Source organism: Brachypodium distachyon, chromosome 5 (assembly GCF_000005505.3).
Source record: "Brachypodium distachyon strain Bd21 chromosome 5, Brachypodium_distachyon_v3.0, whole genome shotgun sequence".
Taxonomy (NCBI): domain Eukaryota; kingdom Viridiplantae; phylum Streptophyta; class Magnoliopsida; order Poales; family Poaceae; genus Brachypodium; species Brachypodium distachyon.
In genome coordinates this window covers 20,877,304-20,901,169 of record NC_016135.3, presented here as the reverse complement: position 1 = coordinate 20,901,169, position 23,866 = coordinate 20,877,304, and the positions used below count along the sequence as shown (strand labels likewise).

General features: G+C 45.4%; 4 protein-coding genes and 1 pseudogene across 5 annotated transcripts; 3 read left to right on the top strand and 2 right to left on the bottom strand.

Annotated features, from left to right (window-relative positions):
- The first annotated feature begins 5,802 nt into the window (after positions 1-5,802).
- On the top strand, positions 5,803-7,475 carry LOC100832404 (ethylene-responsive transcription factor 2). The gene has a single exon (XM_003580224.4). It carries the CDS (start codon positions 6,101-6,103, stop codon positions 6,968-6,970), a length of 870 nt encoding a protein of 289 aa, XP_003580272.1. The 5' UTR covers positions 5,803-6,100; the 3' UTR covers positions 6,971-7,475.
- A 166-nt stretch (positions 7,476-7,641) lies between these two features.
- On the top strand, positions 7,642-10,608 carry LOC100832102 (oleosin 16 kDa). Its single transcript, XM_024456282.1, has one exon. It carries the CDS (start codon positions 9,814-9,816, stop codon positions 10,297-10,299), a length of 486 nt encoding a protein of 161 aa, XP_024312050.1. The 5' UTR covers positions 7,642-9,813; the 3' UTR covers positions 10,300-10,608.
- A 599-nt stretch (positions 10,609-11,207) lies between these two features.
- Positions 11,208-15,425, top strand: LOC100831501 (PHD finger protein ING2). 2 transcript variants are annotated; one of them, XM_003580221.4, is made up of 8 exons: positions 11,208-11,381; positions 11,470-11,541; positions 11,985-12,178; positions 13,058-13,121; positions 13,241-13,482; positions 13,574-13,612; positions 14,351-14,469; positions 15,141-15,425. In XM_003580221.4, the coding sequence occupies exons 1-7, from the start codon at positions 11,336-11,338 to the stop codon at positions 14,450-14,452; spliced, it is 759 nt and encodes a 252-aa protein (XP_003580269.1). In that variant the 5' UTR covers positions 11,208-11,335; the 3' UTR covers positions 14,453-14,469; positions 15,141-15,425. The 2 variants fall into 2 exon arrangements, with proteins under 2 accessions (XP_003580269.1, XP_010240204.1); XM_010241902.3 differs by lacking the exon at positions 11,208-11,381 and having other exon boundaries at positions 11,483-11,585.
- Positions 15,426-16,226: 801 nt separating this feature from the next.
- Positions 16,227-19,171, bottom strand: LOC100844342 (annotated as a pseudogene).
- Positions 19,172-19,254: 83 nt separating this feature from the next.
- On the bottom strand, positions 19,255-23,016 carry LOC100831802 (serine/threonine-protein kinase D6PKL1). The gene is made up of 4 exons (XM_010241901.3): positions 22,693-23,016; positions 22,317-22,383; positions 20,844-22,229; positions 19,255-20,288 (listed from the first exon to the last, which is right to left on the bottom strand). Exons 3-4 carry the CDS (start codon positions 22,046-22,048, stop codon positions 19,421-19,423), a joined length of 2,073 nt encoding a protein of 690 aa, XP_010240203.1. The 5' UTR covers positions 22,049-22,229; positions 22,317-22,383; positions 22,693-23,016; the 3' UTR covers positions 19,255-19,420.
- Between the last annotated feature and the right edge of the window lie 850 nt (positions 23,017-23,866).

Below are 23,866 nucleotides of genomic sequence, written 5' to 3'. Positions count from 1 at the left end.
TCTTCGTCGAAATACTCTTCGATGCATCCTGTATATGCATCTCACCCTCCTTGGCAAAAATACGTTTGAAATGCAGTACAGCCCTGACGCTAGAGTGTGCCATCTATTCGTTGGGGAAAAAAATTACGTGTCATCTAGCCGAGAAAACTTCGAGCAAGTGGAGGCTGCAAAATTGTAGCATTCGTTAGATATTTTGCCGGACAACCAGCAACTCGCGTACAGAGAAGTCCGAGGGATGGACCCGGGATCAATACATTAAGTCCGCTGGTATGAGACGGATTCTGAAAGGAGGAGATACAATCGCATCCGTGAAGTCACTGCAGGGGCCAGTTTGAGGTCAGCACCAGTAGAGTCCGTCGCTTGCTTCCAACACCTCGACGTGCGTCAGGATGTTTACCTCCGTGCTCTAGCGGTAGCGGTTTGTATTGTTGAACCTTTCAGATACATACAGCTGGTGCGTCTGGCTTCTCTCTACAGACCCCCGATTAGGCTTCTACTACTGGTGTCTTTACGGTTACTCCACCGTGGGTATGTCTGATTGCATGCACTGTGAACTTATAGAGATAGGCGATTTGCCATGTTCTGATAAAGAGGAGAAAATTAAGTGGCTCTGGAGGAGCGGGTTCTTACCTCGACGACGGTTTGGAGCCCAGTGTGTAGCAAATCTATGATTCCGGCACGCAGGATTTGTGAAAAGCGTCGTGGCAAGCTGGACCTCGGACAATGGCATGTTTTATTTTGGGGAGGACCACGGCCCTGAGGGCTGAGGCCCTCGGCATGTGGGATAATGGGCTGGCTTGGTCGTGGGGAGCGCTGAGCTGGGTCGGGATGTGACCACCTAAAACGAAGCTTGTTGGGCTGTGCAGTTTGTTGTTCAGTTACAACTCGCAAAACGGGCCCTCCGAATGTAGTTCATCAGCCCAACTACACCAGTTCTACAGCTCAACGATGCACTGAGATCCTTTGCAAAACAAAACCTGCATCTTCCAACAAAAACAAAACCTGCATCTTAATCTTAACTTCTTAAGTTCCACCTCTAAAAAATATATTTCTTAAGTTCCATTCTCAAGAAAATATAAAAAATATTAAGTGCCATTCTAAAAAAAGAACCTTCTTAAGTTCCCATCAATATCACCCGTGACCATGGAAACGAATCTTCCCATGAAACCACAAACCAGGCTTACTTCAGAGAATAACAATTATAGCATGCATAATGCTGGCACGGAAACGAGGGGACTGTGCTGGGACAAGTTGAAGTAAACTTATCTCTCAGAACTATTGCTGGCACAAAATGATGGTGCAGTACTTGTACATTGGCCTGTGCACCGCCGCCGGCTCTGCAAGCTGATGCTGCTTAATCGGACAAAGTGAGGGAAGGCCGGAAGCAGGCGAGGGGGTCCTACACAAAAAAGAAAAAGGTCAAGTGTTTTCGTTGAAAATGTCAAAGACCTTACATGTCGGCCCATATTATTAGTTTTCCTGACAAATTGCTTAATCGGATAGGTTTTTCGGTAAAATGAAAAAACGATATTCCTAGCTAGAGTAGTAGTTTTGTGTTGGAAGCCCTAATAATTGTGCCAAAATGGAACTCTAGCCCGAAAAATAGTGGTTTTGTGAGATTTCTTTATGAAACGTCAAATCAAGACAATCTAATATCCATAAAGCCTTTTGTCTGCTGTCAATGTGCAAATACACAACAGTATGGGAAGGAATACCAACCCATGATTTTTTTTTGACCAAACCCATGATATGATGTACATGGTGCTTTTACGCGAGAAAGGGTTCTCCCCGAGTACGTTGTTAGTGGAGGTGCGTGAGGATTTTGCGTGCAAGTGGAAAATGGAATATTTGATACTTTCCGCATTCCCATTCGATACCCGCTTAATCATGGGGAGCGCATGATTGACTTCGGTTAAACATTTGATAGTTCAGCGCCCCGGTCTGCGTCAGGCCAGTTCGGTCGTACCCGCTCCATCGCTCATTGCGAAGTTTTTTTTTCTTTCGAAACGGACTCATTGCGAAGTTAGAGAAGTACGGGAAGAACAAAATGCTGTCACGTCTATTCATTACAAGGATACAAACACAACAGAACAAACTTCATTAATGTCTGATCGAGCTCTCTGAACTTAAAAAGGCACTAGAAAAGCTTCCCGTTGCCATTTCCCCATTTGGTTGGCTTGAGTTCCCTCTACCGCAGCTAAAGGCCTACACGTCCACTGTTTGAAAGCTGAAAGCACCATGAACCTTTGTTTGAAACTGCCAAAGCTTGTGATTTTCCAACTTCGAATCTTGGAATACTCTGTTCGTGCGTGATAAGATAATCAGCTTCCACCGAGGCTTGATAGGTCACGGCAAAAAGGAAATGCGAAGACTCAAGTCAACAGTAGACATTGGGACTTGGGAGACCGAGTCAACATAGAGTTCGGAATGGCCTACACAAACTAAACTTGCTCTGTTCCTGATCGCGCTTGTGCTTCCTCTCAGTCGGTCCTGAGCGTAGTCACGTTTCAGCCTTCCAGACCTTCATGATCCATTATCCATCCTGTGACAATTATATCAAGCGCCATATTTCTCATTCCATACGAGAACTAATGCCCCAAATCACAGAATGCACGACACTAAAAACTGGTGTTTAAATATTTAAACACGATGGAGGCAAGTGTCAATCCTTAACATGTCAGTGTCTTAGGCCCAGCTCCACACACTCGTGTTATGTTCAGACGTTCATGCCATCCGGCACAACCATATAAGCAAAGAGCCATTCTCATCCCAAAAGATCGGACTGATGAGAGAGTGGCTACTCTCCCTTATATGCTGGTCGTAGCCCCCTCTCACTAGCGAGGTGGGATTAAAATCACTGGCAACATTTGGTACCTAAAATCCCATTCCCCTACGAAGCCCCCCGGCAGGCATGGCAGTGTCAACGTCACAGGCCCAGCTCCACACACTCGTGTTATGTTCAGACGTTCATGCGCATCCGGCACAGCCATACAAGCAAAGAGCCATTCTCATTTCAAAAGGCCGGACTGATGAGAGGGTGGCTACTCTCTCTTATATGCGGTCATAGCCACCTCTCCCTAACGAGGTGTGACTAAAATCACTAGCAACGCTTGTTACCTAACATATATGTGCATCCTCTTGATTTTTAGAGACGGCAGCCGCAGGCATTAACTGACCATGAAGAGCTACAGCAGAAATTAATCAAACGATGCCACTGCTAGCGGCTCGGCATGTTCTCGATACTTGGAAGTTGGAACTTGGATGTTCTGGATGAAAGGAAAGACCCAAGGAAGGTGCTGGAGACGTGGACTTTGAAAGTATCTTGCACGCAACCCAAGGCAGAGACTTTTCTTCCGGCTCCACTGCGTCCGCATGACCGTGACCCCATCCATTGCACGGTGCGGGTCCCACAACCTTTGCCGGTCCACGGTCAATGTCTGGCTTGACCTTTGACTAGTCCAACTCCGTGATCTCAACCCGCATAACGTTGTGTTGGGATAAACAGATGTGCTCTCGGTTCAGTGGTTGTGGAACGGGTTGCAGGCTTGCAGCTTACAGGTTTGATCGTACGTCTCTGCTTAGTCCGAAAGGTTTCAGGGTATGGACGCGACACATTATACTGTAGCAGGCTAGCAGCACATTGCAAATGTGAAATGTATCTCGACATGGATTGCCGATTGGTTCATTACTTGACCGTGGAAATGCACACGAACGGTCTAGCTGAATAAACAAGATAGATTATGCCCATGGGTCCACATACTAGTAGTTTGTATACTGCCAAAATGATCCGGACGCTTTTTTTTTCATAACCAACGTAAACGTACTGCTAGCTACCGTATTATTTACATATGAGAAAATATTTTTTTTATCTCTTCTTAATTGGTAGTGAAATCCAAAAATGGTCATTGGACTCTAAATTGTACGACTCCGTAAACATTTGGTCGCACAGCTAGTAAAACTAAATACTTTTGGTTCCTTCACGCTTCATGGGCATCACGCTTTTCCCCAAGACTTTTTACGGCGGATGCCACCGATAGCATCAGGTTTCCTCTTAAAATTAATGGTCTATGAACTTAGAAACCATATACATTTGGTTCCTCAACAGTTCATCACATGCTCCAACGTGAAAAAAATTTAAGGAAAAAATACGGACCACATGGAGTCAAAACCAAGCAAAACCTTCAAATCTATTTGATTTTATCAATTGATAGACGAAATGTATACGGATTGGTGAAAAAGAAAATCTTTTCTCTTATCTTTATATGTTTGGATGGAGTTATCATTCTTTAATGCCATTACTTTTGGAACGTGTACCCTCAATATTTTAGAACCATTTCCAATTTTCCATACGATCTACTGTACCATTATAATGTGCAAACTTCAGTACTACTACGTAGGTCCCACGGGAAATTAAGATTCCATACTTTGTCGTACCTTATCTAATTCTTGTCAATGCACAGACGAAAGAAAAGTTGATGGTGGAAACTATTCCGTGTGGTGACATGCGCGACTAACCTCTCCTGACATGACCCCGTCCACAACTAGTAGAAATGCACCTTTGAAAACTCAATTCTCGTGATCTTATCAAAGACAGTACTTGGTCATCCTAACTGAAAAGGACAGGCGTGTCGCCGTCGGACGCTACCAAACTGTTTCTCGATTCACTTTGATGACTTCCACCAAGCTACTTCGTTCGTTCATCCTCCGTAGTCAAGATCGGAAGAAACCCACGTGCACAGATAATTTATTTTAGCTCGTGAGATACCAGTGGAATTCACACAAACAAACTTTCAGAGCGTGACGCCGCTCTGAGCCGGTGAATGTTAAAGTTTAAACCGAGTTCAGTGTTTAGTCGGCCCTGCGCGAAACATTGAACCCACGAAAGGTGATGTGGTAGCGACGCAAATTAACTTGGAGGAAAAGTAGAAAAATGATACTCTTGGCACTAAAAATACACGGGAGTAAATTTCAGAGCGATGCTTTCCCACGGGTTTGGGCCCCCACAAAACGGTCCTTATCGTCATGTGCGCCAGCACGAGCGCAGACGGTCCAGAAGCAATGCACCGCATGACTTCTACGCTATTTCTTCCTCTGATGGCAAACCTGTGAGGGCCAACTTGCATTCAATATCGACCTATTGTTTTTGTCCGGCACGAGGCCGTCATTCTTTCCTTGTTTTCTCCATCCAGGAGAACCTGTCAATGGTGGGGGAAATCTGAAATTATCCAAACGAGCGCAGAACAGATATACATCAAGTTCATCACTAAAAATTTAGCACGCTGAGTGTAAGCATTCTTCGCATTGCAAGGTTCACTTGCCAACTCGTTTTAAGGCGGCGGGGAGTATCCAAACGAACGTAAAACAGATACAGTATTTCAGCTTCATCACCAACAAAGCAAGCTCAGTGCATCCGTGTTACTCAGTAGTCTACGGATAGCGACTTAGCGAGGTTCAGTCGGCAACACAGGGGAGAGGCTAAGCGATTTCTAGAAGAATCATAGTACAAGAGGGAGGTAAATGGACAGAGCTTGAGCGAAACAAAGACATGATAAAAATGCCCAAAGTACGAATCGTTTGGCCTGGCCAGATGCCCAGACCATCTAGAAGGCTTCACCTTCAAGTATCGCAAGGTCCCCATGCTAAGCTACAGAATCAACGAGCGGCCAGGCGGGCCACACACCCGCGAGCTGACGACCTCATCACTGACGTCACCCCCACCTGCACGAGACAACCCAGCAAAAGATCACAGGAGAGGATAGCAGACTAGTACTCCGTAAAATACTCCATTACTCCTGCCGCTTTATCTTAGGTAAACCCATCCCGTCACCAATCTGGCCCTCTGCTTCTTTCGGTTTATTTTACTCGAGAAAAGCCAGAAACCCATTCCATCACGTGGATCCATCCAGCCCCGGGAAAGTTCAACGAACCGCGACGGAGAGCCGTAAGCAGCCGTCTCCACTATATAAACCGCGACCCCGGGCTCGGTCACACCATTCGACTCTCTTTCCCTTGAGTTCACACACAGTGATCAGCTATTCAGCGAGCGAGCAAAGCAGAGCAGAGCAGAGGAGCTCAGGAGCAGGCAGGCAAGGATTGAAGGATGCTGCTGAACCCGGCAGCGTCGGAGGCGTTGGTGCTGGATAGCATCAGGCAGCACCTCATGGAGGAGACCCATGGCGCGGCGGCGCCGTCTCAGGGCCAGAAGGGCGGGGCGATGACGAGGCCGGCGTACCTCCGGAGCGCGAGCTTCGGGAGCCTGGTGGCGGACCAGTGGAGCTCGTCGCTTCCGTTCCGCGCCGACGACTCGGACGACATGGTCGTCTACGGCGCGCTCCGCGACGCCTTCTCCTGCGGCTGGCTCCCCGACGGCTCCTTCGCCGCCGTCAAGCCCGAGCCCCTGCCTTCCTCCCCGGACTCCTACGCTATCGCCGACGCTTCTTCTTCTTCTTGCTTCGCTTTCCTGGACCCGGACACTCCGAGCGAGGAGGCCATGCCGGCGCCCACCAGGAGCGAGGAGGCCTCGGCGAGGGGGAAGCAACACTACAGGGGGGTGAGGATGCGGCCGTGGGGCAAGTTCGCGGCGGAGATCCGCGACCCGGCCAAGAACGGCGCGCGGGTGTGGCTCGGCACCTACGACGCCGCCGAGGACGCCGCCCTGGCCTACGACCGCGCCGCCTACCGCATGCGCGGATCCCGCGCGCTCCTCAACTTCCCGCTCCGCATCACCTCCGAGATCGCCGCGGCCGCCGCCGCCGGCCTCAAGCGCCCGGCCGCGCTCGAGCCGGCCACCTCGAACTCGTCATCCTCGTCGTCGTCATCTTCGGGGTCGCCGAAGAGAAGGAAGAGAGGCGAGGCCGCGGCCGCGTCCATGGCCATGCCGCTGGTGCCGCCGCCTTCTTCCCAGGCGTGGTTCGCGCCGGTCGAACAGGTGGTGGGCATGGCGCCACGCCTGGAGCAGCTCGTCAGCTAGCTACAGGACCCGCTTGCCTCGTATGATAATGAGACAATGCGCTAAGGCGTGCAACGGATTTGACCTTGCAAGTGCATTGACGCGACAGGAACCTGCCCCCTTGCCTTGCAAAGTTGCACCTTGCAAGATGATGGCAAGGAATTAGATATCGGGATGGCGAGGCGAGCGAGCAATCAAGCAAGCAACCGAAGCGACAGCTACATTGGGATATTTGGATGGAGCGTGATAAAGATCGTAGCAATTGGGCCTGGGTGAGCCTAGATAGTTCTACTGCTTGCTGCAACTCGCCCAAGTGGATCAAACGGAAACTGTACTATCGATTGGCCGACTTCCCGTCATCGTAAGGTCACGTGCGTCAGTGTCAGAGTGAGTGCGGTGAAAGTGAAACCACCCTGTGATCTGGGTGGAAGTGAAATGTGAAAGTGTTACATCTAGGCAGAAATGAGAGAATCCCTCCTCTGTTTCTTGATCTACCTAATTAAGAGCTGGAATTCCGTTCAAGCAACAGACAAATGAATCGCTGCAGTTCTTTTAATGATTGTATTGTACGTGAGAATGTGAGACACGCACGTCTTTGTTCGAAACTATGCATCATCAGCGAGCTGAAACATAGTTAAACAGACCTCGTTTCAAAAGGAAACATAGTTCGACAAAACAGTGCCAAAACGAGAAGACGAGATGGAAACAAAGTCTCCGTAATCCCAAAGCATTAGACAGACAGAAGACTTCCCAGGCGGAGGAGCGGGAAGATTTTTTATTTATAAAAAACAATCAAGGGCCCTTAATTCCATGGGGAAAGTCACGGTGGGTCTATTCTGGTTGGAGCAAGTTGGCAAGGCGAGCCGCGAAGGGTCGCCATCTGCTTTTGCAACTAGTACGCCCGGAAACGATCGAGAGGCATGAGCAAAGAAGCAATCCTCGTCGATCTCCAACTGACCACAATAAAAATCTTAAACTCGTTCTTATCCAGGACGTAAACAGCGATGATCATGATGCTGATGACCATTGATCGCACAGTGCGGAACTGCCCTGCTCGGCTGCTCCCGGGCAAATTGCCAAATTGTATCCAGTAGTGTGCGTTTGATACAAAAGATCCAGCGTGGAGTGCTGTGTTGGCTATAACAGCTGGGCTTGGGAAGGGGGCCTTCTATCGAAAGGGTACTCACTAATTTGCGCAGTTGTAGAAACATGATTGATGAATCCAGCGCATGCATGAAAGTGCGTACCAGTAGACGGGCTGGTTTATGAATATTTCGTCACTAGGATAAGGGGTGGTGTGCTGTGCAGCCAGTTCAAAAGAAGAGGACAGGACAAATGTGGGTTTATGATTCGGGCATTCGGTGTGAAGAGTTGTTGCCACGATCGAGGCCCCGTCTGGGTGGTCGCGGAGTAAAAGGCGAATTTGAGTGCTTACATTTCAGGTCGAAATCTTGCTGACCAACGATGTATAGCCGTCCAGGGTGAAGTAAACGCGAGATCAATAATGGAGCATCGCCAGAACGGTGGATTCGCCCTTGATTTGTCCTCTCGATTTCTTAGCTAAACATCGCTCTCAGACCGCTGGCAACGGATGGAACGTCCTTCGAATATACGTACTCCCTTCGGCCACAAACAGGTGTATATTTAGGTTTTGGTCTAAATCAAACTTTTCTATATTTCACCGACTTTGTTGAAAAAATTACTTCTTCCGACCTATATTAGTTGTCTCAAATTTGACCAATTATGGATGTATCTATGTTTAAAAATCGTCTAGATACATGTAATATTTCGATAAGTAATATGGATTGGAGAGAGTAATTTCAAATCGGTATATTATGACACTAAATTTCAAAACGGATCTAATGGTACTAATTTAGTGTCATAAATGTTTGTTACTTTTTTCAATAAAACAAGTCAAACTTTAATGTCTTTTGACTTAGAACAAAACCTAGAAGTACACGGAGAAAGTATGCAACAAAGAATCGGTAAATAGACGGCTTGCAAGGAAACACTCCACGTGCATCTGATGGAAATTGGTCTCATATTTCCAGAAAACCAATCCCGTGAATTATGATTTGTTTCCGATCAATAGACCTTGCAACATCTTTAATTTTTATTTTATTTTATTTTTACCATGGGAACATATTCTTTAGTGTGGAAACACGTCCATGTTTTTTTTCCTTTCACTCGTAGTAGCATAACAGAGTTAAAGTTCCACAAGTTCAAGTGCTACTATTTTTTATGGGAAAATATGTACTTTCCGATCCATAAAAAGCATGGAAGATTTAGTATAAAGTCAGTACAACTTTGTTCTCCGGTTTATTTTTTAGAAGAGCTTCTCCAGTTTTTTTTTTTTTGAGGGGAGCTTCTCCAGTATTTGTGCAGGCTTAGTTTGAGCGTGAAGCCCAAGTGGTGAGCCCGGTAACAGCTTGGCCTATTGAATTCTCTTGCCGCGAGACTTGGCCCGTTGAGCTGAGTTGAAAATACATATTGGGCCCCGTCATGCGTGCGCCGCCGAGTAAGCCCGGGAGGATACGGCCCAACGAGACCCTTGGACCGGCGGCGGCAAACCGAACGAACGGCCACAAGTAACCTCGTACGTATCGCCGGGGCAAGGGAGAGCGCGGCCAAGACCCAAGACAGCGCGCGCCACAGCAGCACAGGTGTCGCCGCACCGCCGACACGCGCGCTCGCATGCGTCCCACGCGGCAAGCTCCAGGTAAGCCCCGCCCCCCACGTATCTCCACGCACCGCCGCTCTCCTCTCCTCTATAACCCCCAGCGCCCCTCACCCCGCTCTCTTCACTCTCACTCACACTCTCAACTCCCAGGGAGCTAGCCAGCAGTCGATTCAGTGCCGTAGACATGGCTGATCACCACAGGGACAGGGGCAGCGGCGTCCTGGGCGGCGTAGGCTTCGGCGAGCGCGGCGGCGGCTACGGCGACCACCAGGGCCACCAGGACAACAGCAGCAACAAGCAGCCGGCGCTGATGACGGCGCTGAAGGCGGCGACGGCGGCGACGGCTGGCGGGTCGATGCTGGTGCTCTCCGGGCTGATCCTGGCCGGCACCGTGGTCGCGCTGACCGTGGCCACGCCCGTGCTCGTCATCTTCAGCCCCGTGCTGGTGCCCGCGGCCGTGGCGCTCGCGCTCATGGCGGCCGGGTTCGTGACGTCCGGCGGGCTGGGCGTGGCCGCGCTCTCCGTCTTCTCCTGGATGTACAAGTACCTCACCGGCAAGCACCCGCCCGGCGCCGACCAGCTGGACCACGCCAAGGCGAGGATCGCCTCCAAGGCCCGCGACATCAAGGATGCCGCGCAGCACCGCGTCGACCAGGCCCAGCGGGATTAGAGGGAGGAGCTCGTCTCCTTGGGCCGGGGCTTGGGCGCGTTCGAATGCAAGATACCGCTCTACGGTTGCTGTGGCCGCGGCAGCTAAGCTTTGCTGGCTAGTCGTGTCGGCGTTTAAGTTCTACCTGTCGTGTTTTCCGATCGATCGAGTGCGTGTGTTTAGGCTTTGGGTTTGCGTACGTAGTACTGGTACTACTACTATGTTCCTTTTTAAGTATAGCAAGTTCCCGTGGTCTGAAGCTGCGTGCGAGAGAGTCTGCGAGTTGGATGATGTATGGTGTTTATGATGTGGAATAAAGTGGCAAAGAGTTTGGTTACCCCCTTGTGTGAAATGCTGTATACTGTTCCAGCTGAAGTGCAACTGCTAGCTTGATCTGTGTGATTTGCTTTGAACGGGTGGCGAATGTGACAAGTTGCATGCATGCTCGTGATAATCTTCATTGCTCCCGTAGAACGAACTCTTGAGGAGTGAGGGTCGTCGGTCGGTTCACAAGTGTACGTCTCGGGTGGCCACACAAGGGAACGAGACAACAAGTTCCAAAGGCTTTCTCGGAACTAGCGTACAAGCCCCATACGGACCATACCGCAGATTCGCGTTCAGGTAGTCATGAGATGAACGACAAAGGGAGTGCGGTGCTCTGCACAGCACTGGAGTCTGCCCAACACTTTTTTATTTTTTGAGAGAGTCTGCCCAACACCTTTTTTTTTTTTGAGAATAGTCTGCCCAACACTTTGGTCTGCCCATTCCATAGCACGGGCGTGTAACCAGTGTCCACCAAATTTGGTCCACGGAATGGGCATCAGGCTCGTGGGTATGTTAGACTTCCATCCTACGGCCCAAAGGACAAGACAGGCCCAGTGGCCCAAGAAAATCATACCCCAGCAAGAATTAATGACATAATAATCATATTCCGAAAGTCCATAGGATTATAGCGAGATTTCTCTTATTACACTGTTCTTCCTCTGAAACCCTAATCCCCAAATCACGAAATCGAACCCAGCTCGGCTGCGCGGAATCCACCCTTCCATCCCCCAGCATGGCGATCGCTCGCACCGGCGTGTACGTGGATGACTACTTGGAGTGTGAGTTTGCTGGCTTTCGATTTTGTTTTCTCCTCGTTCGAGATGTTCTTAGACTATTTGCTCTTACTGTCTTCGTTTCGTGTCTCAGATTCGAGCACCCTGGCTGGCGATCTGCAGAGAATTCTCTCCACCATGCACGAGCTTGACGAGAGGGCGGATGGTGATGATGTTACTCTTTTTTCTTTGGAAAATCCATTTCGATTAGTGAGTTTTGCACTTATTCCATTTGCGTAGTATCTAGTCAATTTTCAATCGTTAATACTGAGATATACTCCCTCCGATCCATAATAATTGTCGCTGATTTAGTACAACTTTAGTACAATTTTATACTAAAGCAGCAACACTTATTATGGATCGGAGGGAGTAATATTGATGGTGATGATTTTGTTACTCTTTTTTCTTCGGAAAATCCATTTCGATGATGAATTCTGCATTTCTTCATTTTCCTTAGTATCTAGCCAATTTTTAATAGTTAATACTGAGATATAATACCACGAGTGGTAGGATTAGTCTCCACCGGAAGACTAGCTATATTCTATATGATGGTGTCTGGTGCTTTTCAAGTTCACGTTATAATTCTATATCTATCTTTTTGTGATTCAGGCATTATGGGTCAGACAAAAGAACAGATCAAGCATCTCCTGGGAGTTCCATCCCATGGGTTTGACAGGCCAAACATGTTGGGTGATGATGAGGCTGCCTCGGAGAGGATGAAGAGGGATATTGAAAGTAGCCAGGACAATGCGCTGAGTCTCTCCACCGAAAAAGTTTTGCTCGCACGCCAAGCTTATGACCTGGTTCGGCTTCCTTCCCGTTTTCTTCTAAGTAGTCATGTACCTTAAGGAATTATAGTGATGAGCTCTCTTTTTCCCATTAAATACTGCGTCTGTACATTAAAGTCCCCGTTTGGTAGGTTTCTTTGCTACTATAGGATTGATATCACCCAATTGACTTCGTCATTTTGTTCGAGTCCAAACTTAGTACAACGGTATGCCTGTGACCTGGTTCTGTTTCATTCCTTCTGTTTCTTGTAGTTCTGTAACTTACATGGCTCATTGGTATGTACTAGTTCTCCCCACTGACCGAAAGTGTTTCACTAGTGCCTCGATACAATTTTGTTTGGTAGTTATATTATTGTACTCTCTGGTTGCTTCTCCCCGGTTGACTTGATTATTTTGTTCTCATGTTCAAACTTAGTACAACAGTATCCACTTTGTAGAAATCAAACTAGACTACAGTATCAAGTATTTAGTGCCGGACAAACAGGTAAAGATATGTACTTTTGTTCGTCAACACGATCTCTCCTCTTAGAATTCAAAGTTGTTCAAAAAGAATACTGAGTGGTAACTGATACAAATTAACCAGCACCATGAAATTAGATCTATGTATTTGATGAGCAGCTTAGACTATGAAGATCCTTACGCTATTCATATGATGTACCATTACCACCCGGTCGGTACATTGAAACACTGAATGTGCAACAGAAAAAGGCGTAACATTTGATCCAAGAAAATCAAATTCTAAAATCACAATTACAATGTCAACATCACTTCCATATAGGGATATAGAAATTTTGGGAACCCTAGCCAATCTAGAAATAAATTCACATTTTAGTACTTCTATGATATGTTCGGTATTAAATTTTAACTATAATTATCATGTGCATTGTTGTGCAGATAGAGAGCCATATCAAACGCCTTGATGAAGACCTAGGCCAGTTTGCAGAAGATTTAAAGCAAGGTATAACTGGTGCATGGTAGCTGTATCCCATCGTCAAATCTTCATCAAACAGAATATCAAATGCCTTGATCCTTTGCCAAATATAATATTGATTATCTTCTCTGTTCTCTGACTTGTAGAAGGAAAAATACCTCCAGATGAACCACATATCCTTCCTCCAATGCCAGTTGGTGGAAGGGATGACAAACGAAGGCATGGTCTCAGTACTCCCCAAGCAACAAAGAAGTTCAGAGAGAGGGAATGGGAAAGGGTTATGGACTTTGACTTAATGCCACCTCCAGGCAGCAACAAGAAAACAGTTACATCGGATGCCGATCAAATGATTGATCCGAATGAACCAACATATTGTGTATGCCACCAAGTAAGCTTGAACTTAATATATTCCCGAAACTTGCATTGCATCAATGTCCATGTTTGCTTCAGGATATTCCTAATTCTTATTGATATTTCAGGTTTCATATGGTGATATGATTGCTTGTGACAACGAGAATGTAAGTTATCTTAATTCGGAGGAGCTTAGCTCCTGTGGTTTTCTAGTTTTTACCTTTGCCAGGCCTAAGAAAAGCCTTAGAACTTTTCCAACTTATTCTGTTTCTTTTCGAACGATGGATGTATGCTCTGTAATGTTGTGGCTGGACTGTTGCTTGGTATCTTACGACTTCTTATCATCGAGAATAACAATTATGTGCTCACTGCTTTCCTCTTGTTAGTTGTTACTAGGAGCTCTATTATAGAATTATGAATATGCTTGCTTGCTTGCACATTCTAGAACTCATCGCAATTTTCAAATGTTCTACAACCTGGAAATTACAAGTTTTTTGCTATAGTGGTTATACATGCAAAGGGGGTGATTTTGGTTGGCCCTTATGCTGCTCCACTTGCTCCACTCGAAATTGTAGGGTTAAGCGATGAACTACTCCTGTAGTTAGGGTTATAGATGATCCCTTAGGTTCCCAGGTTCGGCCCTAGCCTGCTACTACTTCTCGTGTTGCTTGCCCTTTTTTTTGTAACTGTGTGTGCTTCTTGGCTAATTGACCGCTGATGCCTCGCTGTTGGAGACCAACAGCTTCTGCTCGTACATATGTGATTCGAGGAGGCATGCAGTGCGACCGTAGTATCTCACACTGCAGTTTTTCAAATTATCGATGATATAAATTTTGAGGTTGTCATATCGGAGTAGAAGTCATCTGTCTCTGCTGAGTGCTAACTTTTTAATCTTTGCCCAACAGTGTGAAGGAGGTGAATGGTTCCACTATTCGTGTGTTGGTCTGACACCAGAAACGAGATTCAAAGGAAAATGGTTTTGCCCGACTTGCAGGAATCTTCAATGAGAGGTTCTCCTATGTTGGTAAGAGGCTACATACCAATTTTGCCTTTTTGCTTTGTAGATATCTGAGTTTACCTTATCAAATCAACCCCTAAAACCAGTTCATCTTCCTATATAAATGTAAATTTGTATAATCCTGTTCTTGTGAGTACTAACTCCATTAATTGGTCTCCACTCTCTGGTATTCCCTTTCGTAACAAATAAATGAATGATTACTTACTGCAGACTTTTGTCCTTTGAAAGACATGTTTTTCATGTTTTTTCATTGTGCATATAGTATGTGTTGAATATAGGAGCGCCAAAATGGGATGTCGTGTTTTACAGAAATATAAAGAAAAAGGGGGTCATTGAACAGAATCAGCCACCCCATGGTTTACGAATAGAGTCACTGCAGTCTATTGGTGTATCAAGTCACTTCTTCAGAGAAAAATTATAGCATGCATGGTATATTGGTGTACCAAGTCACTGTAGTCTGACATAAACCCCCCTACAATTACGGAACACCAGTTATCGAGAAAACATTTCATCCTTTTACCATGCCCATCTAAATGTAATAAAACAAACTGGAAGTCAATACATTAGTAATGAATCATCGCATGCCCATGTCTGAACCCTCTTGTTATGTCCATGACATAATTCTGTTATTGTTTTAAGAAAGTGTCTCTCCTAATTAGCTCATGTTTGCTCAACAGTGTTATGGGGACAATGGCTCCAATGATCACAAGGGAAGATGGTTCCCCCCGTCATGCAGGACTCTTCAACATGTATATACTGGGCAGAACATAACAGTTCCGCAAACGATTGAAACGCTTGTAGTTATGGCATGTTTTGTTATGTTTCTTCCTTGTCGCTGCATTTACTTGTTTGCTGACGCCTGTTGTGTCTGAATTTTATTGTATGTTGAGAACCCTGGCATCTATTTAGTTTGTTCATGATGTTAATCTCGTTGCTATTATACATTGTCGCAATGTTGCTCATATGATTCTACTGTTGAGCGCCATGCTCTCTGTTGAGCTGGAGGAGCAGTGCATTCCATTGAAGAACTGTAGTAACTCGGTTTGCAAACCAAATTATATCCCTGTTTCACATGTACTCCATTGAAGAACTGCAGTAGTATTTTCTTCCTGGCGACCAGTATCTCCAAATGCTGGACATATGGGTCATCGACTCATCATCTTTCAGCAGCCTATATATCTATAAGGTTTGTGTTGCGCATGAACTGGGCGCCATGCCATGTGCTTCCAGGGCCTAGCACCACGGGATCCAGCATCGCATGCCGGATGCACACGTATCCAAGTGTGCCATAATTTTTTTTAAAGGAAAGTGTACTACTCCGTAACATTTTTTTTTTTAGAATTTGGAAAGTCTAATAAGAACATCTCTAAGGACAATACCCATATTGGAGCGGATACCCAAAAACTGCCAAAATCGGTGGGATTCATCATTCATGTGGCACCAACTAGTAACATTTTTGGAAGTGCAGCACCAGCCGGCGGAGACGGACGTCGCAAATTGCAGCCACGTAAACACAAGAGTCCAATCTGCAGTTCTGCACCCAGCTGAGCATCTCGATCTGACGGAGGGTACCGGATGCTCCAGATAGTCTAACATACTGATCTCACATGAGCAATGGGTGAGTCATTACAAGAGCTTTACTCTTTCCAAAACACATGCATGGCGATGAAAGTGCTTCTCATTAACATTCGATAAGTTTCCATCTACTATAATAGGATGTGTCAACAAACAACTAAAAAAAGAAAATCCTCCGAGCAAACAGATGCAAATTAAACTAGCTTGACGAGGATGTGGTTCTATCATGATCATTTTCTGTCCCCAAAAATTCAGTTCATTGTGATACATCAACATATTGGACTAAACTTATGCTGCTGCAAATGGAATACATGAGAGTGGTGTAAATCAGTAAACCTTCTACCTGGACCCATATGTCACTATTTCTTTGAGAGAGCCATGACATTGAAGTTGATTGAATCAGGATACTCTGCAATCATGTTTTTTATGACTCTTGCAGCATCCTGCAGGTGCATACAAAGATGAGAATTGCATGGAATCTTCAACAGTGGTGATATCGCTAAGCAGCTAGTTATCTTACTGACAAAATAAGAACTGACTAAGCACCACATAAGTTGGTGAAATGAAGAGCTGCCGAATAACATCATGACCAAAATTCTTGTGTTTAATTATAAATATGCAATCTTCACCATAGGTAAGCTGTGTACAGAAAGTAAGATGTTAATAGCTGGACAATTTACCTGCAACAGACTATCAGGAGAAGAACGGCCATGATGTATTGGATGCATGTTTCCTACATCAAGTTCATAAAGTTCACCTGGATGGAAAACGGAAGGAAAAACAGAAAATGAACAACAGTCTGCCACATGGAAACGGGCAGCAAAGTTCAATTACGGCATTCTGATAAATGATAATGGTTGTACAGTACGTACCATCAACACAAGAAAAACAAACATAATGTTCAACTACCCCATCCTTGGCCTGCAAAACAAACATAGATCTGTCAGAATGCAACTGAAGATAAAAAGGATAATGTTGAATAAATATATATTCCAAATTATTATTGCCAGTTCTGTAATGACATGCTCCCAAGACAAATTGTGAATTAATGATAATGTCCAATACCTGCTCACAAACGACACATGGTCAAATAACATCCACCATAGATTGCAGCTATTCAAGCTGAGAAATAAGAACTGACATGATGGCAGAGAAGCAGCTGAACTGGCTAACAGTCAGGTTTGAAATTTCACCAAGATCCAGTAATCATGACAAGAATATTATAAACATGCTATTATTCGGTTATCTGCTGGAATATTAATATACCATGCATAACTAAAGAAAGCTATGACAGTGCTGACCTCTGTATCACCACCAGCAGCAGCAACGGAATGGGCGTCCTCCATTTCTTGGTCCTCCTCAAGAAAAGCAGCACGCTGATAATATCAAGCACTTTTAGTTAGTGCAACGCAGAAGTCAAAGTCAAGCCATAATAGTCTTTAACAAGGTCAAAAAGACGTGCACCTGAACTACTAACCTGGATAGGATCCATATCTGCAGTTTGTTTATAAAATCAATAAAAATAGGAGCCATCAACTGCAAAGAAGAACACTAATCAAAATTCGATACAAGTCAAAGATAGCAAGCATTAAAAGTCAGGGTACTAAAAATAACTTTTGTTGAAGTAGCGTTCGAACTAGAGGCAAATCAAATTCACTAGTCTGAAGATTTCATGTTTATGTGTGACCAAAAGTACACCTTTGCATCGCATCATATAGGTAAAAAAATGTATGCAAATCAAGTTCTTGGGAGCTAGACTTAATTGTGAACTATGGATTCTGGAATTACATTATATTCCCTCCGTTCCATAATTCTTGTTGAAATATTACATGTATTTAGATGCCTTTTAGACATAAATACATCCATTTTTTAGCAAATTTGAGACAAGAATTATGGAACGGAGGGAGTATGTGTGAAAGCATGTCGAGTATATATATTTTTTAGGACTATCCATTAGCAACTATTTTGTAAATTGTACTAGCTATGCATTTCCTTAAGACACGCAGTAGGGGATGGATGATTTTTTAAGGGATCATGGAAATGACCTTGGTGAATTATTGTGTGGCCATTCTGATAGGATTGCATGAAACGATGACTATGTGGGACTATCTAGATCAGATAGAAGTTCATAAATTAGAGAGTTTTCTTGACGTGTGTAGGAATTTATGTTATGCAGATCAACAGGAGGTACAGAGCTTAAAATTGCTGCAAATACCTAGCTTGACTTTGGACGCAGCATTTCCAATTGCATGAATGATACCAATTGTTCCGCACGCATTGCCAACAGTCTGTTTTGTAAAATATACTAACTTGTTGGGCTCCTGCATGATGAAGCATTAGGATTAAAAGGAAATAAACATACAGAAATTGGCATAGGATCAGCAACAATGTTTGCAACAAACTATATTGCACCATACCTCTAGCTGTAAGTATATAAGTATATAACCCACGACACTATGCATATGGAGGAAAGAATATCTACCTGATAAGCTGGTAACTATTACGTGAACAATTTATTGCGTTATACTGAATTGAGCCGCCGGTAGGAATGAATTTTGGGGAAACAAGTTTGAGATACCGAGTGAGCAGTACAAAAATAAGGATTCAACAGTAGAGAAATGCTCAATAATGAAAGTGGATTTTTTACTTGTTTAAAGGTATATCCAGTTAATAAATTTTATCTTCTGTTCTTTAGTTCCTAGCTTTATTTTTAGTTTTACAGACATTTTGCTGTGATCTTCTTCCATGTATCTTCTGTTCGTTACTTCCTAACTTTAGTTTTAGTTTTACACACATATTGCTCCCTAGTTGTGGCTGTCATCAGATAACTAATGTAGGCCAAGTGTATTGCAATTGATGTTCTTTTCAGAAAGGAAAAGTTCCTGTTGGTGACAAACTTCGTTGAGTTTAAAGTTGTGTAGTGCAATTCCAAACGTGCTCTGTAGCTCATGGCTTAGCAGCTCATGGAGCTCGTATGGTTCTCGGTGTGTATTGGCATTGTGATGTACCAGACCTTGTAAACTCTCCGGTGGTCAGCGATTTTGCTGCACCAGGTATGTAATAAGCCCACCTGTTTCCTGACAAAAAAAAGGTAAACAAAAAGAACGCCCATATCTCAGAGTGAAAGTCTGTGGAGCTTGCTTGACCAGACTCCAAATATGTCACTCTTCAGCATCTTTCTACGATGCAGTCTATAGCACACTTAACACCAGAACATGAAGAAGAAATCAAGCAGGCAAACCCACATCTATCTAATTTTGGTCAGTTCGGATGAGATAAATTTGTAACAGTGGTGAGACAAACGGCAGTGTACCGAACAACAACAACGAACTGACCCAACAACAACACTATGCAAACAATAGCTCCGCCTGCTGGCACAACTCTAAAAGAACTCAAAGTCAAGGTACTTCCCGCCAGACTTCATGTCGGCCCCAACCACCCTCTTGTTGCTCGGGATCGCCTCCGACACCCCATACTTCACAGGAAGCTCCGCCTCGACAGGCCTCGGAACCTCAGGAGGCGTGCTGCACCGGATCAGGGCCCAGTTCACGCCCTCAAAGAATGGATGCTGCTTTATCTCCGTCGCGCCCCTCTTCACGCCAAGGCGCTGCTGCGGTTCCTTGGCCAGGAGGCCCCTGATGAGGTCCCTGCTAGCGTAGCTTGTGGACGGTGACTCCGGGAATCTGAGCTGCTGACCAACCACGTTGAACAGTGTGGCACGGTTGCCTGACCCCTTGAATGGTGTCTTGCCATATAGAAGCTCATGCAAGAAAATACCAAAGGTCCACCAGTCGACGGCACTTCCATGCCCTTCGCCTTTGATGATTTCTGGGGCCAGGTACTCATGAGTCCCAACAAACGACATTGATCGAGCCGAGGTTGGCTCTGCAAGGAGCTCAGGCAGGTTAGTAGCACTCTGCCCCAGCTCAGACCTAGTTTTTCTAGTCTTTTTCTTGCTCTTCTGACCAAACAACTTGGGCATGAAACATGCTGGCTGAATACAGGCTGAAGTAGGTTCCATACAAGTCGGTTGCACACAAAATGAACCACCCGCTCTTTTGGGATCAGAATCAAAAGCTGATGTTCTGATTAGTGTAGGTGAGACTGCACATCTCAAGGAGAGATCAAAATCTGAAAGCATTATGTGGCCATCATCGCGCACCAGAACATTTTCTGGCTTCAGATCCCTGTAAACGACTCCCAGCATGTGTAGATACTCAATAGCTAGAAGAACTTCTGCAGCATAGAACCTGCTCAGAATCAGAGAACACAATGTCAGTGATTTTAGTCACAACTAAGTATCTTTAAGTTGTGGCATGGACCATCCTGTCTAAATTTAATTCTATGAAATGCCCCACCATTTATGGGTACACCTCCTGGGTACATTTGGAAATATCTCTTTACCAGATTTTTTGCCAAGTAACTGGGTAACATTAGCTTCTCATTGTAGCCCAAAAAGACCCAAAAATGAAGGCTTTCTACAAAACTTTCTAATTATACACAGTTCTTGCGATACCATTTTTAACTCGCAATTCCTCAATTATGCTTCAGGCTCAATTGCTTTTATATAATACTCCATATTAGAAAGCAGAACTAATAGTGTTTTTTTTTATAATTGGAGTTACTGATTGTTTTTGTCACATTGAGCCGATACAACCACACAAGAGTTTAAACACCAGGCTTCTACATAAGAAATAGTAGTGGTAACACTAAGCTAATGAAATAGATAGGAAACATAGTGCTGATGGAAATAACTATACTTCAACAAATTTATATTTCTCTCAAGATCTGATTCATGATTTTACCTTGCTGCATACTCGGAGAAATGTTTTCCTGGCTGTTTCTGTCGCAGAGTGTGCAGATCGCCGCCTGGACAAAATTCCATGACCAAACACGAGAATCTGTCGGTCTCAAAATGTGTATACAGAGTTGGCAGGAAAGGATGATCCAGAAGCTGGAGAATCTCCCTCTCAGTTTGAGCCCTGTTCAACTTCTTCCTACTGGCCAAGCATGCCTTGTCCATTACTTTCATTGCAAAGTAGCATCTAGTCCCACTTAACTCTGAAAGGTAAACACTGCCAATATCACCACAGCCTAGACGCTTCAGCAGTCTAAAATGGCTCATCCCAAGCGCGCCATCTCGAACACGGACAGCATGAATTGCCTTCCCTCTAGGATCATTCCCCTTATGAGGCTTGCTGGCACCTCCGGTGATATGGCTCCAGCTGCTATCATCGCTGACACCACTGCTGTCGCTTGCTCGGCTCATGCTCGTTTTTGCACTTTCTAGAGAGTTGCCTCTAACACTACCCTTTACACTTCCATAATTCCTTTCCACAGTAAACATGGTTTCACTAGCTATGGCTTCACTTTTATATGTATTACTACAACTGCTCACGATGCTCATGGCAGCGACTACACCCATACTGTCAATGCTACTGTGTGGACTGACATTTCCGCTGGGAGGGAGTGAGGCATCCCAGACACATTCCTTCTCCTCTGAATCCGGAGGCAGGGACACAGTTTCCGTAGCCTGTGATGAGCGCGCCGTGGCCAGTGATGCCACTGCAGCACCAGACATCTTCCTCTCTTCTGCCAAGCCTTCAGCACTGCCTGCGCAAACCACTGCATTCGCCTTCATGCCTGTAACACGGATTGAAAGGTCGTCTATGAACGGCGCTTTCACTGATAGTCCTCGCACCAGACACACTGGTGGCTCAGGCTTCTCTTCATCAATTGCAACATAGACCGTCTTCATAAGATCCATATCAATTGGTTCTAGAGGGTGACTGGCCCCAGAGAAAGAATTCCGGCCACCCTCATCTGAGGAATCCATGCTCCGGAAGCTCTCCTCGCCGTCATCTGGCAAATCCTTCTCATCTTGCTGCTGGGAGCTCTTGCCTTTCCATGATGCCTTTATTGGTATCACCGGCAGCTCCAAGTTCTGCACCTTTCGAGCAGTGACCACCAAAGGGTCTTTGGGCTCCGCGATCTTATCTACTATCTCCATTCAAACCTTAGCATAACAAGTACACACTGCACAACCACCAACCAGGATTCCACCGCTGCTACACAGTTGATCGAAACAAGGCAAATCACAAGCAATTCTCTCCAGCAGAAATGCCCCTAACGGCCCAACGACAGGATTCTTGGCACCAGGCAAGCAAATCTCAGCACAGATAGCACTTCGCCTGCAACAAGCACGCAGAGGTTAGGGAGCTGTAGGAAAACCAAGTTTTCTCTTCGACCCAACGGGTTACAACTTACAAGAAACCAACCTGCTCCTGCGCAAATGATCGGTACCCAGCGAAAGCAACTCCCAGGAGTAGAAGCAGCTCTTCCACCCTGCAGAAACACAAAGGGTGTTGTTCAATCCACCAAATTAGACATTAGTACTTTCGTAGGAAAACAACAACCTACCAATCACGCCTGATTTTCTAGAAATCCCGATATTCCAAAACCGAAGCAAAATCCCAGTGACCGAGCCCGCAAATCCCCAGCCCGGTAGTCAAAATGCACCCACTCTCATTTAGATCTTTTCCCCACACAAACACGCCAAGCAGCGGGGAAGAGCAGAAACCGGCGCTTCTTCCCCATGCAAACAAACGGAAACAAGAAACTAATAGAAAAGAAAAGGAAACTTGAAATACTCACCTCGAACGGGGGAAAGTGGAGATCCTCAGAGATGCTCCGTGTTCTTGGTTCCTCCTCTCCACCCCCACCGCTCGCCAGTGTTGCTACTGCACACAAACAAACGCGGACCACTCTCTCTCCGCTTGTGAGTTGTGAGGGTCTGAGGGAGGAGGTGACGAGATGGAGGAACAAAAGCAAAAGCGAAAGGCAAGAGTGGGGGATTGGGGGCAAATTTGTTCCGTTTTGTTTTAAGAAAGAAATAAAATAAAAAAGGAAGGCAGCGCAAAGGTTGCGCGTGGGCTGCTGCTGCTGGACAGCCGAGAGTCCTAAACAGCGTTTTCCCGCTGCTAATCAATCTCCAACTTTATCCGCTTTCCCTAATCAGACAACTTTGCCCACTCTGGTCCTTCCCTTTTATTCTCCTTACCGATCCAACCCGCCTGGGGCCTACCATGGCGAGCAAACGCTGCTGCTATTTATTTTGTTTCTATTTAAACGAGATTGGGAGATTGGGAGTATTTCTAAGAGTATTTCTAAATGAGGATAAGAATTGCTTGATTTTATGATTTCGCTTAACTATTACCGAACGGGAATTTATTGCAGAACTGTGCCGTATCTTTTTCTTCAAAGCCGAATTAATTGTTGTGTTGATATGGTCATATGGGTCGGAGCTTTCAGACACGCCTAGGCCCACAAGTGGGACCAAGCTGTAGCTCCTTTGGACTACAAAGGGACCACCTGTCACCATCACTTCCGGACTGATGTGGCCCAAATGAAGACGCATACGCGACTCGCTCAATGATGCAGTTTACGACGCCTGCACCTGTTCACTCCTTCAAAGAGACTCATACGTACATGATCTACAGATGGGATTTTCGTTATCCAAACCTTTCGCAATGGACTGCAATATACTCTCTGCGATCCTAAATAGTTGTCGAAATATTACATGTATCTAGACGTTTTTTAAGAATACATATATTCAAATTTGAACAAATTTGAGTCAATAATTTAGGATGAGAGAAAGTATTAAGTAACACATTTTAATAGCATAACTGAGACTGGCTCAATAAATTCTTTTTATTTTTACATAAACACGCTCACTGTAAGCAGAAAGAGCAGGCAGGCAGAGCAAGGAGGGGAAATGACATCCCTAATATGAACGGTGTGGTGTCTCTTTTTGGTCCGTGTCGTGCCA

Bases quoted from the DNA above. Each gene is read 5' to 3' on its own strand.
- LOC100832404 (XM_003580224.4), top strand. From the start codon at position 6,101: ATGCTGCTGAACCCGGCAGCGTCGGAGGCGTTGGTGCTGGATAGCATC.
- LOC100832102 (XM_024456282.1), top strand. From the start codon at position 9,814: ATGGCTGATCACCACAGGGACAGGGGCAGCGGCGTCCTGGGCGGCGTA.
- LOC100831501 (XM_003580221.4), top strand. From the start codon at position 11,336: ATGGCGATCGCTCGCACCGGCGTGTACGTGGATGACTACTTGGAGT. The intron at 11,382-11,469 runs GTGAGTTTGCTG...TTCGTGTCTCAG, and splicing joins CGTGGATGACTACTTGGAGT to ATTCGAGCACCCTGGCTGGC. The intron at 13,613-14,350 runs GTAAGTTATCTT...TTTGCCCAACAG, and splicing joins TTGCTTGTGACAACGAGAAT to TGTGAAGGAGGTGAATGGTT.
- LOC100831802 (XM_010241901.3), bottom strand. From the start codon at position 22,048: ATGGAGATAGTAGATAAGATCGCGGAGCCCAAAGACCCTTTGGTGGTC. The intron at 20,289-20,843 runs GTAAAATCATGA...GATTCTGAGCAG, and splicing joins TTCTCCGAGTATGCAGCAAG to GTTCTATGCTGCAGAAGTTC.